The sequence below is a fragment of the Chrysemys picta genome, chromosome 25, assembly GCF_011386835.1.
Source record: "Chrysemys picta bellii isolate R12L10 chromosome 25, ASM1138683v2, whole genome shotgun sequence".
NCBI lineage: Eukaryota > Metazoa > Chordata > Testudines > Emydidae > Chrysemys > Chrysemys picta.
In genome coordinates, this window is record NC_088815.1 from 16,688,869 (window position 1) to 16,704,517 (window position 15,649).

A 15,649-nucleotide genomic window follows, 5' to 3' on the forward strand; every position below is an offset into this window, starting at 1 on the left:
TTGGTTTTTGAAGCCTTTGCAAAGCCTGGGTCTCTTTCTGTTTCCACTATCATGTGTCCCTGGATAGGTGAACTGTAAAGGAGAGTGCCTACAGGGTTGGAGCCTGGAAAAGGTTGTGCTTAAGCTACTGGAGAGTTTGGGAAGTGAGCTCTGGTCCTGGGGGCCTAGGACAGCTGGGCCATCAAGTCCCATTTTTGTGAAGGGGCAACAGATGAAAGCCTGTGCCCAGGACATGTACCATAGCAGCCAAATAGAGACACAGTGCTGCAGCCTACTTGGACCAAGGGAAGTTTAAGAGCACACAGGTGTAGCATCTTGGGATCCAAACATAGAAGCCTGATGAGGTCCAACTGAGAGAGCTCTACCAGGGGTGTGACAAAGAAAACCAAAGAGCAAATAGGAGAAAGATAAGAGCACTCACAGCCACATACGTACCCATTACCCCACACAATGCCCTGCACATGCACAGCCCTTCCCCCTCACAGACACACACATTCATGAATACTCCATTCTTCACATGCTCAAGCATGCACATTCCCACCCATGCTCTCACACACAAGCACATGCTGTTCCATGTATTTTTCTCCACACTACAATGGAAGTAAAGAACCAAAATTCAGGGGACCCATTGCACCCAGCCTCACTAAAGCCACTTGAAAGTCAGTCTTGTGCACCAGCCAGCATCTCTTCTCCTTGGCCCCTTGCACAGTAAAGTGTGCTGCATGCTGACCCTGTCTGCACTGGCAATGCCATTAGTGCCAGATTCCTGCTCTCTCAGACACCATCTACGTGCAGAGGGGATGGTGGTGGCAAGTACAGCACGCACCTAACTTTGAATAAAATGCAGCAAACTGCAGCCACCTTCACCTTTTAATGTGGAGCTGCAACTCCCATGGAGGACATGATTCTTTGCTGAGTCAAGCAGCCTGGCCATGTTGCTGCACAGTGCAACCCACTACCCTCATCCCTTCTCGTGTAAGGGACGAGATCTGCATTCAGACTGCCAAAATCATTTGGCATCTTCAGCACTTCGCAGCTTATTTACCTGAGGAAGCTGAGCTGATGAAGATTCGGACCAGACTGGACGGCTGGAAGGGCAAAGGGACCATCTTACCCTGGAGAAGGTCCCGGCATGTGTCCGGACTGAGGCAGCTGAGACTCATGCTGGTGTCTTCACTCGCTGACTTCTCCCTTGAAGGACACTGCTTTACAGAAGAATATATTCAAACAAGTGTCAGGAATGAGACCCAGCATGTGGCACTAGTGAGCGATTCTGCACACTTGGAAACTGCCCCCTCAAAACTTCCCACATCACCCCAGAGAACAGACCATTGTGGGGCTTTGTTCCTTCACATTTAAACAGGACCAGTAAAATCCTCAGCTGTTCAAATGGAAAAATTAGGAAAACCTAGAGCTCTGAGTCTGCGCTGATAGCTGTGAAACTCTGTCTCCTTGCAACACAGGGGCTTGGCTGCATCCCAGGAGGGCATCCATCTCTATAGCAACCAGTGTTTGTCACTTGGGCGAATCCCCGGGGTGCTCTAAAGTGCCAGACTCTAGAGTTCTCTTAGTCAGGGATGTACACTTGAGGCCCTTTCACTCAGTGGCCTTGTTTATGCTAGAAATTCTTGTAGCCGTATTCCAGCAGTGGACAGCGGTACCATAGCTAGCAACAGTATTAGCAGGAATCCGGACAGGGCACTGGCATTCTTTCCACCTGCTCATAGCAGGTTTTGACACGGGGGAATACACCCAAGCCCTGTCTGCACTAGTCTTTTGTCAATGTGTAAAAGGGTGACCTAATAAAATATTCCCAGTCAATATTTACACCTGTACAGTGACCTCTGAAGTCTGTGATGTGACTCCAAGTAAACTACAGGGAGGACAGACGCAGCACACAGGGGAAGCTGACAAGAAAAAAGTTATTATACAAGAACTAACTGACCATGCAATGTCGACAATGACCAGGATAAAAAAATAATGATTTTATTTTGGAAAGTGATATGACAGCTGGACTCCAGTGGCACAAGATGACTCTTACAGTTTGGATTATACTGTACAGAATGCAATCTGCTTGTTCACATACTTGTCAGACTGTGAGAGAACTGGCCTTGCACAGGGTCACTCCCAATTGCACATTTCAACAGTCCATGGGGTACAGTGAGGAGGAAAACGCCCTGCCGATAAACTCTCACCAGCTGGAGTTAGCAGCAAACAGACTCCTTCACTCCAAGCAAATGTGTCATATTTCCAATAACTGCCAGCTAGAAGTTCTCTGTCTATGGCAGCATCACCCAGTAGAGGCTCCCAAATTTTCTTGGGCCTGGAAAGTTGTAATTGCTGCTGAAGGAAACTGGTAGTTTTCGGATGCAAAAGGTGTTTGGTTCCATCGCCCTCCCACCAAAAAAAGTTTGGGTTTGTAATCATAAAAGGTGAGGAGTGCTCAGGGAATGGGAGCTGGATGCTCTTAACATGATTGGACCCTTTAGCACCATGACAAAACAAAAAATACAATCCTGAAGGTTCAGCTCTTCAAGAAACCATTCCTGGCAATAACATATAGTTACAAGCGACAAAGAGTCCTGTGGCACCTTATAGACTAACAGACGTATTGGAGCATAAGCTTTCGTGGGTGTATACCCACTTCATCAGGCGCATCCGGACAGGGCACTGGCATGCGCCTGACGAAGTGGGTATTCACCCACGAAAGCTTATGCTCCAATACGTCTGTTAGTCTATAAGATGCCACAGGACTCTTCATTGCTTTTTACAGATCCAGACTAACACGGCTACCCTTCTGATACTTGTATAGTTACAGTACATGCAAATATAGCTGAACACAGAGCCTGTGATACAAATCCCCCAGGGACTGCACTAGCCAGTAGCCTCCAATGGCAGGGACTTTGTGGCTTTAAAACTCCAAAGAACTGGCACCTCATGGAAAATGGGGGAAATCTTTATTATGAAACAATTCTGTCCCTTTGGCACATTCCCCATTAGTTATTACAAGGGATTGGTACTTGTAAACAGATTCACAATTTCCCTGCAGCAATTGCTAATCGCCCCACTGTGATCAAAGCCTCCTGAGTGTGCTATCACAATCATAGAAATGTAGGCCTGAAAAGGACCTTGATAGGTCTTCTAGTCCAGCTCCTTGAACTGAGGGAGGACCAAGTAAAGCTAGCCCATCCCTGATGGGCGTTTGTCCAACCTATTCTTAAAAACCTCCAATGACAGGGATTCCACAACTTCCCTTGGAAGCCTGCTCCAGAGCTTAACTATCTTTATAGTTAGAAAGTTTCCCGTAATATCTCCCTAGCTGCAATTAAGCCCATTTCTTCTTGTCCTACCTTCAGTGGACATGGAGAACAGTTGATCACCATCCTCTTTATAACAGCCTTTAACACATTAGAAGACTGTCATCAGATCCCCCTCCTCCATCTTTCTCAAGACTAAACATATCCATTTTTTTTAACTTTTCCTCATAATCAGATTTACTAAACCTTTTATCATTTTTGTTGCTCTCCTCTGGACTTTCTCCAATTTATTCACATCTTTCCTAAAGTGTGGCACCCAGAATTGGACACGGTACTCCAGCTGAGGCCCCACCAGTGCTGAATAGAATGGGACAATTACCTCCTGTGTCTTACAAACAACACTCCTGTTAATGTACCTGTGATGGAGTGTACAAAGCTCACACTGGGCCTGAAGGGGTTAAAGGAAGCGCCACCACTCCAGACCTGCAGAGCATGCTCCAACTGGAGAGGCACTTTAAAACATAAAGAGAACAACTTAGCTCAGAAGAGGGAGGCTGGGGAGGAAGACAGACCTACCCTGTGGGCTCCTGAACAAGGGTGCCAAAGCAGCCTACCTGCTGAGCCTAGTTTGGGCTAAAGGTTTAGTTGTCTTTTTATTTTCTTTTATTATCTTATATAGGACTTGAAGGCATGTGGGGATGGATGGTAGGAAATGGCCCAGGGGCAAAGTGGAGGGCATTCCAGGGTGCTGGACACTGTTGGCACTCATAGGACCCTGGGTAAGAGCCTGGTAGAGTGGGAAGGACCGGGCTCCCCTACCAACTGCCTTTGCTGCAGGAGGAGTGTAAGGCTCATTTCCACCCCACTCCCCCTCTAGTAAGGAGAGGGCAAGGACATTGAAAACCCTGAGATAAAGCTAAGGGTTAGGAACTGGACTGAAAGGCCTTCCTGCAGGGAGGCAAGGCTGGAAACTGGGTGGGCTATCCACCTGGCCCTCTGGGAACTCTGTTACAATATCCCGAAATGATATTAGCATTTTTTGCAACTGCATCACATTGTTGGCTCATGTGATTTGCTATAACTCCCAGATCCTTTTCAGCAGCACTAACACCTAACCAGTTATTCCCCATTTTGTAATTATGCATTTGACTTTTTTCTTCCTAAGTGTAGTACTTTGCACTTGTCTTTACTGAATTTCACCTTGTTGATTTCTGACCAATTCTCCAATTTGTCAAGTTTCTTTTCAATTGTAATCCTGTCCTCCAAAGTGATCGCTAAAGCAACCAGAGGACTCTGACCACAGATGGAGAATAAACATCAGGAATCTCAAAAAAGAAAGATTTGGTATTGTGCAAATGTCCATGGTAATAAAACAGTGCGGGAGGAGAGAGTGAGAGACCCATCAGATGATCCCATCAGGCAGCAAGGGTCCTTTCCAAGCAGCAGTTGCCTCTGCCTCATATGCACAGAAAATGCTTTCCAGTGTCTGTTCATTCACCTGGGGCATGGGCCCTGGCACCCTCTGGGGTATTCACAGTGTTTCGACTGAGATCTCAGTCTGTTCCTTCTACACAGCCCGCACCAGCGGCAATAGAGACCATGCTGGGCTCTTGATGGGAGCAACAGACTTATTTTTCGGGGCCTCTCCTCCTTGTGCTTTTCCGTTTCTGTATGATAAAGTCAATCTGGTAAATGAGCATCACGGCCATGGAAAACACGAGAATCTGGAAGGGAAAAGGAAGTCACTAGGGCTGGATTCACTGATACCTGAAAGCAACATCCCTGAGGGCTGAGAGCAGGGGAAATGCAGGGAAGGGACCACAAAATCCTGTAATTTACCCTCTAGACAAAACCCAAGGTTCTGATGCCAAGGACTGTGTCCCCCACTGACTTCCATGGTTGCTGCAGGAGTTCAGCACCTGTGAAACTCAGGCTACTTGTTTAGGTGCCTAAGCATTATTGTTCGTATGTCACTATATTATTAGTACTGTGTATCTAACTATGGATTTAGGTGTTAGAATCATAGAATATCAGGGTTGGAAGGGACCTCAGGAGGTCATCTAGTCCAACTCCCTGCTCAAAGCAGGACCAACACCAACTAAATCATCCCAGCCAGGGCTTTGTCAAGCCGGGCCTTAAAAACCTCCAAGGAAGGAGATTCCACCACCTCCCTAGGTAACGCATTCCAGTGCTTCACCACCCTCCCAGTGAAAAAGTTTTTCCTAATAGCCAACCTAAACCTCCCCCACTGCAACTTGAGACCATTACTCCTTGTTCTGTCATCTGGTACCACTGAGAACAGTCTAGATCCAGCCTCTTTGGAACCCCCTTTCAGGTAGTTGAAAGCAGCTATCAAATCCCCCCTCATTCTTCTCTTCTGCAGACTCTTCTGTTAATGTTTGCCACCCAAGTTTGAAAACTTTGTATGGAGGGGAGTGGTTATCATTCATAGAGCTAGCCAAGCAGATTCTTGGCTTTGTTTATACTAGAAAAATGCACTGGTTTAACCACATTTATTTTAAAATAAATTTAATTAAATCAATGCAAACTCCTAATATAGATGCATTTCTATACATGGAGGTAGTTTGCATCAACACGCTTGATAGCTTGCAATTAGTAAGTTACCAACTTAACCTTTGCTTATGTTAATTTAGCTTAAATCAGTTTAAGTGCATTGCTCTTGAGAGTTTGCACTGGTTTAACTTGATTAGTTTTTAATGGATTTAGTTAAACTGATGCACTTTTCTAATACAGACGTAGTCTTAACGCTGTTACAGCCTCAGTTACCTCCAAGAAAAAGAGTCCTATTGCTATCCCTGCAACAAGCAGCAGGTTTCTCTGCCCCCAGCCAACAATCTTTTCCAAGCAGCCCTCAATGTATATCAGACTTTCTGCTTTCCATGATCTCAGGTTCTGGGTCCCATAGCCACACATGGTGTTGAGAACACTCTGCAGGGAGAGAAGAGCCAGTAAGAGTTTAGTGAGTGAGGAACAGGATCTGCTCTTTCCCCCCTGAAGTAGTCACTGCATGCCTGACCCTGAGAGGAGAGGGGGGGGGGGGGACAGGTGTCCTGATACAAATATCTAGCAGGGATGGTCTAGCTCAGGGGTGGCCAACCTGAGCCTGAGATGGAGCCAGAATTTACCAATGTACATTGCCAAAGAGCTACAGTAATACGTCAGCAGCTCCCCCACGTCATACCCCTCCCGCCCACCGGCAGCCCCACCGATCAGCATCTCCCCCTTCCTCCCAATCAGTGGGGGCAGGGCCTGTGGCAGAGCCAGGGGTTGAGCAGTGAGCATCCCCTGGCACATTGGAAAGTTGGCGCCTGTAGCTCCAGCTCCGGAGTCGGTGCCTATACAAGGAGCTGCATATTAGCTTCTGAAGAGCTGCATATGGCTCCGGAGCCACCCCTGGGCTAGTTAATACTTAGTCCTGCCATGAGTGCAGGGGACTGGACTAGATGACCTCTCGAGGTCTCTTCCAGTCCTGTGATTCTGATACATAGTGATGGGCCCAATCAAACAACCAGAACAGAACACTGCTTTGTTCTTGGTGGTCTAGCCACCTATGTTACAGACAAACAGCATGTTAAATGGTTAGTACGAGGGATTTGGAATTGGGAGATGTGGGTTCTGTTCTGAGTCTTCCACAGACTCACTGTATATTCTAAGTAAAGTCACATCGCCTTTCTGTGCCTCAGTTTCCCTAACCCAGTGGCGATAATGATAATGACCTGACCTTGCAAACTGCATTGAGATCCTGACATGAAATGTTATATAATGCAAAGTACCTCTGATACGTTCCTACTTGATCTCTTTGGCTTTATTTTAATGTGTGTCCTCAGCTCCCAACCACGTGCTGCAGTGGAGATTTTTTAAAAATAAAAACCTAAAGAAAAAAATTTTAACCACAAAAATGTGGCCAGATTTGACTTACAGTAATGGCTGCATCTTGATCTTTTTGGATGCAGCAGGAGAAAGGCACAGCACAGCGTTCCAGGCTTGGGTTGGAGTCTTGGCACTCAAAGTAAATATTCTGGGACCAGTCCTTGTAGGAATGCACCCCACAGCACTCAAACTGAGAGAGTGAAACAGAAAGGAGGACCCTGGGGTAGCTGCTTGTTTACACAGGGCCCAAGTGTGCATGGGACTGTACAGACAGGAGTTCTGAGAATAGCTGTGAGATAAGTTACCCACGGGTAGGAATAAACTGCCCAGAAGACCCCCTACAATCCAGAAAGGGAGAACTGTAATCTTTGGAATCTAGTTAAACCCCCCCACAGCCTCCTCAGATTACCAGTGTCTGAGCAGCGGCTTGAACAGGAGACATGGTTGACTCAACCATCTTTCTCTTATCTCTCTCATGGGTATTCACAGACTTTCAGGGGACTTTAGGAATCCAATTTGGGAGGGAGAAGCAACTGTGTCTTGTTGTGCAAACAGGGAGCAAAAATGGGGTTTCCCTAAATTGGCCAATGGTGAATTTCACTCTGTTTCCAACTGCCCTGGTGAAAGTCACAGCTGCTGCCGTGGACAGAAAAAAATAAATGGAGACCATTCTTCTTTCTGTGGTTTGAGGAGTGGAGAAAACACTGACTTGAGCACAGGGCCTGGCAAGACAATGGGAAGCTGGCTATCAGGGACCTGGCGTTAGGCTCCCTGTGTATGTGAGGGTCTAATGCTGGCACTGAGATCCCAGCACTGACTGAGGATCTGAGACAGAGTATGTTTGGCCATTTGCCTTCACTGAAATAATTGAACAGCAAAGCATGATACAAATCTGAGAGGTGTTTTTAAATTACCTTTTTCTGTATATAATCAATAAGGTTCTGTAAATCTAGGTCATCCCTATAACCGGAGATAGCTTTTCCCATCAGAAATGCTGCTTTCTCCAACACCTGCAACACACACAGACAGTGCAGTTGTCAGCATCTACCAGGCAGATTCATTGACTTTCAGAAGCTCCCCTTGTCTTCCATTTCCTGCACTTTGGGCCCAAGTCTTGTCTCTGGCATCTGGCCTCTCCGAGGCACCCCTAATCTGAGCATGTCACAGGGACAAATGCAAGTTAAACCCAAGTGACTGCCTTTTTCCCCATTCGCCTCCCAAAAAGTGCAGATGGAGAAGGTTGACCTGCATCCCTGTTGGCAGCCAGAGTATAAATACTCTGCATATATATAGCACACTACACTGTGCATTCAGATGTTACCTGATTAATCTTGACAACTGCACAGTCAGGTAGGTAGAGGAAGTATTAATGTTCCCATCTTCCAGAGGAGAAACTGAGGCAGGGAGGGGCAGAGACTTGCCCAAGGCTACATAGGGTGTTACTGACTTCTAGATCTGTGCTCATGCAATTATGTTGCCAAATGCAACTGTCTAATTCAGCAAAGTGTCAGCCAGCTTTGGAGTTGGCTTTGCAGTTACCATGCCAGAGAAGAGAAATCCCAGGACAGCAGCCACGATCTGGAGAATGAGAATGATCAGTAAAATCCAGGCAAACTGAAAAATGAAGGGGTGAGATCATCAGAACAACCTGTAGAGCAACCAGTTCCCCCCACCAGCATCGATGCAAGAGCCCTGTGGGGCTGGGGCTGTGTCTATGATGTGTCATGTACATTCACCCTGCTGTGTATGTGTGTTAATACTCGTACCCAGAGCTCCAATGAGATCATCCTCCACCTCCAACAGTCCAGAGGAAATCAGCTGTCAGGTGCAATGAACCAGCATTTCCCCTTCAGTAATATTGTATCTTGGGGGGCCCCAAGGCACTGGGGCCTGCTTAAGACCTGTTACACACAAGACAATCCCTGGAAACTCCAGAGATACGCCCTGTGCAGGAAGGCTTGGAAAATCTAGTTCCAGATTCTACAAGAGGACACAGCAGCTGAAACACTGCAGAGAACACAGGGGACAAGCCTAAGACCTGGCTGAGCAGGGGAACTGTTTAAATTACCAGCCCCTTGGAGAGACCAGGCCTGATTATGCATAAAAGGCTGTCTCCTGCCTGCACTACACTACCATTTTTCCAGGTCCCAGCCCTCCTTGCAGCAGGAGGGCTGAATGTGAGAACTTCCAGGCAACCACCTGGATACCAGTGTTATTACAAGATAGGGCTCCCCATCATAGCTAAATGGTAGTACTGCTGGTAAATATCACTACCCGAATGTACTGGAGAGAGTCAAATCCCCTGCCTATAAGTCCCAGCTGAGGAATACACCATGGGCTAGAACAGAATTCCCCCTGGCTGGTTTTCCCACAATCCTCCATGCTTTATTTGCAGGTGAGGCTAGAAGAAAATGATTAGAATGTTTCAGACAAAAATGCCCCACTACCTCTGCTATAGCACTGGTGATGGAGCTGAGATTACCTGTGCTAATGGAACAGGCACTGACTCCACAGTCAGGTCAGCATTTTGGAGCAAGCCTCCCAGCCCAGATTAGGGCTAATGGGGCTTGCACTAGTGTTTTAACAGCACTTTGACATTGCAGTTTGGGCTGGGGCTCAGCCTCCAGTGCAAGCGCTGCTCGCCCCAATCTGTCAGCCTAGGCTGGGAGACATACTCTGACCTTGCTGCCATTGTGACTGCCCTATTAGCTGCTTTTTGTAATGCTGTAGCTGTGCTGGTCCCAACAAGGGGGGTGAGGTAAGATCTTTTATTGGACCAACTTCTACTGGTGAAAGAGACAAGTTTTCGAGCTTACACAGAGCTCTTCTTCATGACTGGGAAATGTACTCAGAGTGTCACAGCTAAATACAAGGTGGAACAGGTTGTTTAGCATAAGGAATTACATGTTATAAGAGGTCATTCAAGGTGAAGTGGGCAGTTCACACCTCTGTTATCATAGGACAAGAAGTTAGTGCATTATAGATTGTTATAATGAGCCATAAATCCATGTTAGCTGCTTGGAAGGAGACTTAGGTTATGGCTACACTACCCACCGGAGGGCAGCGATCGATCCAGCAGGGGTCGATTTATTGCGTCTAGTCTAGACATGATAAATCGATCTCCAAACGCTCTCCCATCGACTCCTGTACTCCACCGCCGCGAGAGGCGCAGGCGGAGTCATCGGGGGAGCAGCAGCAATTGACTCACCGCGGTGAAGACACCACGGTAAGTCGATCTAAGTACGTCGACTTCAGCTACATTATTCACATAGCTGAAGTTACGTAACTTAGATCGATCTCTCCCCCCCAGTGTAGACCAGGCCTTAGTCTCTAAGGTGCCACAAGGACTCCTTGTTGTTTTTGCTGATACAGACTAACATGGCTACCACTTGTCTTTAAGAGTGCCCCTGTCATGGAATCTTAATTATTAGGGATGTAAAAGACCTATGAGGTCAGCTAATAACACTCACCTCCTGGCTGTGCTTTGAAGTTGCAAAGTGCTAGGTTAGGTATGTGCCAAGTGTGGTTAGCCCATCACTGGGGCTGGTTGTCGTTCCCTACAGTCTATTCTCCAGTGTTTTGTCCTGTCTAGTTTAAATGCCATCTTTTCATTAGCATGGTTAAGTCTCCCTTTGGGGAGAGGAACCAGCGCAGGGAAATGAATTCTTCTCTGCTTTATTATGTTAGCAAACAATTTCTTTGGTGAGTTTTTGCTGCTTTGCTGCAGTCAGCAATTTCCTCAGGTTTATTTGACAAGTTGTGAAATTTTTTTTTTTACTCTGTGAATTTATCATGTTGAGTCTGCGCATTTGATTCCCAGCATTCAAAATTCAGTCTGAGTGTGGTCACATAAGGCAGATGGGGTTGTTTCTGTTCTCCAGTTGCATAAATATAACTCTTACGGAGTGCTCTTCCTACACAGATCTTCACACAGGCCATTTTGAAATTTGTTCACCCAAATGTTGCTGAGCATGACTTGAGGGCTCAGAAGATCAGCTCAGAAGCACACAAGGACCCCAGAGCAAGTATATTTTAAAATTGAAGCCAATATTCCAAGACACTGTTTGGTGGGGGCCAGTATTTACCCAGCTATAGTGATAAACATTAGCTGACACCTGAGAAGGAACCTTTCCTTTTGTATTACTGAGAAATGTTAAATCCTGTCAAGGGGGAATTTTTGTTATTTGCAAATGAAAAGAACACACCCTAAACCTCTTCCAGCCACATTGGGTTCTATTAGCTACAAGAAACATGCAGTCTCCAAACATATCACACACACTTTCTTGCATTGCACTGCTGTAGCATGCCTGTGCCTCCAGACACTCCGCAATGAAATTATCCCCTAGATAACCTCATACCAACACCTGGAGGAATGTTACATTTGCAAACTCTCTGCAAAATTCCTATGAAGGCAATAACTGTGGATTCTGATAGGCAAATATTATAAACAACCCTTCGACTTGGGACAAATAGTGTAAATGGCAAAACATTGGTGCAAATGTGAAAAACAGGCCACATTAAAAGGTGACAGGACTGGCACAAGCCACCAGATCTTTTTGCTTGGATGTGCAGCCAAAGAGACAGGTGGGGACCAGAAGTTATGAGTCATGATGGCAGTGTGGTCAGGAATTCACTGTTTTTTTTCTTTTTCCTTGCTGTTCATGCAGTTGGTGAGCTATTTTCCCACTAGCTCAGTAACATGCTAGTACTTCCAGTGCCCCCCTTCAGCACCCACTTAAGGGACTGACAAAAATTGATCTTCTAATGCAGGTGGAGCAGGTTCACACTCCACTCTTTGAGGCACTCTCTTTAGGCAGGAAGTTGCCTAGTAAGGGCAGCCCAAGACATAGGGATCCCTATCAGATAGAAGAAATCATCCCACTAGCCTCTCCTTACAATTTTCAGCAGCACAGGCAGGTCACGCAAGGCTCCTGTACACCCCACAAAGGTGATGCCAAACATCAGGATCCCCACCGTAAGCAGGATCAGCGAGGGATCAGCAAGCAGCGAATCCACAGCACCTGGCAGAAATTGAAAAACAAGGCAAAGTAAGAAATTTGCGCAAGCCAAATCCTGCTCCTTCCTCTTCCCCTCGGAGTATCAAGAATGGATACAGAGCTCACAGAAGAACACTGAGCTGGACAAGTTCCACATACCAGCCTTCCAGGGCAAGCCCCAACCCTCCCTTTGAAACACATTTCCTCCCTGCACTCGTCAGTTTTAGCCGCACCTTCTCATCACAGAGCTACGGGATTACAAAACACTCACCAAATAAAATTCTGCACTACATGGTGGCCTGGGTCCACATGTTTAATTGATGAACACATTTGTCACCTTGGACTGTAAACCCTTCCGGGCAGAGTCCATGTTTGTCTCTATGGTCTGTACAGCACCAAGCACATAGCTAGTGCTCAGCAAATACAAATGGCACATTGAAGGGAGGGGGAATTTGTGCTTGGAGGTTTATTCCCCAGCGTTGAAACTGTGAAGCAACGAAGCCTCAGGTTCATGACATTGGTGGAAGGAGCTGAGCTCCCTCATGAGTTTACTTTCCAGAGTTCTCAGGCATTCATTAGGCTGCACCACCTTATTTGATCCATTTGTAATTTGTTTATTGAATATTGCTGAACACTCAGCAGTCTTTGGGGATGACAAATGTACATGGTTATTAATAATCCTTCTTACCCTTGTAGATCCATCAAAAAGATTTGGCAACACCCTGCACCACCATGTGGGAGTGACATACAGGAACGATGGCGGAGGGTGATTTGAAAACTGCCCGTCAGAGATGGGCCACAAAGCTCATCTCCACGCTCTACTGGGAAGAGAGCAATGACTGCACAATTACCCTGCAGTCACTTCGTTAGCTTTATCTAAACTCCAGCTTGGTAATTTATGGAGGGACAGGAAATGGTACTTACTTGCTTCTTTAGAGAGTTTGGCATAAATGCCAACTGCAACCATGAGCCCACTGGCCACCTAGGGAGGAAGAATCAGAGACAAACTCATCATTTTGCAAGAGGAAAAATCCCCAACAGCATCTAATTCTGGGAGCAGGAGACATTTGCCCAGCCAGAGAAGAGAAGCAGGACTAACAGCCTGTCCAAGGGGAGCCCCGATGAAGGGATACCAGAGGGCAGATTAGCAATTTACAAGGGACCTGCACCCTGCCATCCTCACCACAGGGCCCTAGTATCACAACTGGCCAGACTGACTCTTCACTGGGACGACTTTGAAAGTGGGTTTCCCTGCAAGCAGTGATCTTGCTGCCCAGCCAGTGGCAGCCCCACCCTGGGCGTGGCAGCCCCAGCTCTGCTCAGACTCACCCAGAAGAGGTAACAGGAGACAAACAAAGTGTATTTGATGAGCTGGTTTGTTCTCATGGTTCGTGTCGGAGTCTCTGATACCAGTGCACCACTTTCCCAGCTGTGGAGTCCGTTTCTCTGCTGATTTTTGGTGCCTGGATCATGTGCTCTAGGGAGTGTTACAGGCACAAAGGGAGAAGACTGACATGTACAGTCAGGTTTGCCACGTGTTTCCTAGTGTAAGTCACTTGCCTGTTTCCAGCTCCCTGGCAGCTGCAGTAGGACAGGCTGACTAGGCAAAATAAATTCCTGAAATGAAGACCTCAGACACACTGAAAGAGGAGGCCAACGCAAGGAGAAGCCCAGCAGTGAGGTGGGGCAGCATTCTTCCATTCAGGTTATTGAGAGCAGGAGGAAGATAAGCCATTTGAAGAGAGATTCTGCCCAAGCTGCCAGTGAAATGTCAGAGGAGACAGGAAGAAACAGGTTTAGACTAGATTCTGTGCATCAGAGAGGTAGTTTCCCAGGAACTGGAGTCCCAGCCCCTTATTCCTTGGGTATGGCTCCCTGAGAAGGAAGAGTGCTTGGCAACTGGAATGAGGAGAGAGGCACTTGGAATGGGAACCCTGCAAGAACTCACCCTTCACCCCCACATGTGAAAAAGAGAGAGACTCCTACAATTAATGTTGTTTTTTTAATCAGCCTTCAAAGTAAACACAGTAAAAGGTGCCACAAGCTCAGCATTGGAGACAGACAAAATTTCATCAGAATTGAGCAGTGCATGCAGTGGCAGAGTGGGCTTCCTCTCACTGAGCCATGTATTGGGCATCCCAAAGGTTCCAGGGAGACGAGCTCTGTCCGAGGCTGACAGAGCAGATGTCTCTCCACTCCAAGCTGTGCAGTTGCTCCCTGTGACTTGGAGGCCATGCACCAGGTGGCACCATTGCATTGCACCCTGCAGGGAAATGAATGCTGGGGCCTGAGATCTTATTTGTCCTCCTTAAGAACCCCAAATTGGGCTGTTTTGTAGGAGTCTGAACCAGGTTGAGTGTATGTGAGAGAGAGGCTGTGAGGTCGAACGAGCAGAGTCTGCTCAGAGGTTTCGAAAGGAGATAGGTAGGGCACTACCAAATTCACAGTCCATTTTGAAAATTGACTTTTAAAATTCATAAATTTCATATATTTAAATCTGAAATTTCATCGTGTTGCAGTTGTAGGAGTTCTGACCGAAAAGGGTGTTGGGGGGAGGGTTGTAAGATTATTGTAGGGGGGTCTCAGCATTGTCACCCTTACTTCTGCGCTGCTCCTGGCAGGGTGCTACCTTCAGAGCTGGGCACCTGGCCAGCAGCTGCTGCTCTCGAGCCACATAGCTCTGAAGGCAGAACAGATGTAAAGGTGGCAATACCATGACCCCCCTATAATAACCTTGCAACCCTCCGCACCGCCTTTTGGGTCAGGACCTTCTGTTTGAGAAATGCTGGTTTTCCCCATGAAATCTCTATAGTATAGGGTAAAAGTACACAAAAGACCAGATTTCATGAGGGAGACTAGATTTCACGATCTGTGATGCGTTTTTTGTGGACATTAATTGCCAGGGTTGCCTCTGTAGCCTTTTTTAAAAATAGGCAGTACATTAGCTTCCCTCCAATCATCTGGTCCAGAGGCTGATTTAAGCAATAGGTTACATACCACAGTTAGTAGTTCTGCAATTTCATATTTGAGTTCCTTCAGAACTCTTGGGTGAATACAATCTGGTCCTGGTGACTTATTACTGTTTAATTTACCAATTTGTTCCACAACATCATCTACTGACACCTCAATCTGGGACAAGCGACAAAGAGTCCTGTGGCACCTTATAGACTTGAGAGATGTATTGGAGCATAAGCTTTCATAGGTGAATACCCACTTCGTCAGACGCATGACCCCCCTATAATGCGTCTGACAAAGTGGATATTCACCCACGAAAGCTTATGCTTCAATACATCTCTTAGTCTATAAGGTGCCACAGGACTCTTAGTCGCTTTTTACAGATCCAGACTAACACGGCTACCCCTCTGAATCTGGGACAGTTCTTCAGATTTGGCACCTAAAAAGAATGGCTCAGGTGTGGGAATCTCCTTCACATCCTCTGCAGTGAAGACTGATACAGAAAATTCATTTAGCTTCTCCATAACAGCTTTGTCTTCCTTGAGTGCT

General features: G+C 46.7%; 1 protein-coding gene across 1 annotated transcript; it reads right to left on the minus strand.

Annotated features, from left to right (window-relative positions):
* Window positions 1-2,940: 2,940 nt before the first annotated feature.
* Window positions 2,941-13,993, minus strand: LOC101951353 (tetraspanin-33-like). The gene is made up of 8 exons (XM_024108212.3): window positions 13,475-13,993; window positions 13,070-13,127; window positions 12,045-12,169; window positions 8,688-8,762; window positions 8,063-8,158; window positions 7,198-7,338; window positions 6,045-6,206; window positions 2,941-4,981 (listed from the first exon to the last, which is right to left on the minus strand). Exons 1-8 carry the CDS (start codon window positions 13,529-13,531, stop codon window positions 4,886-4,888), a joined length of 810 nt encoding a protein of 269 aa, XP_023963980.2. The 5' UTR covers window positions 13,532-13,993; the 3' UTR covers window positions 2,941-4,885.
* Between the last annotated feature and the right edge of the window lie 1,656 nt (window positions 13,994-15,649).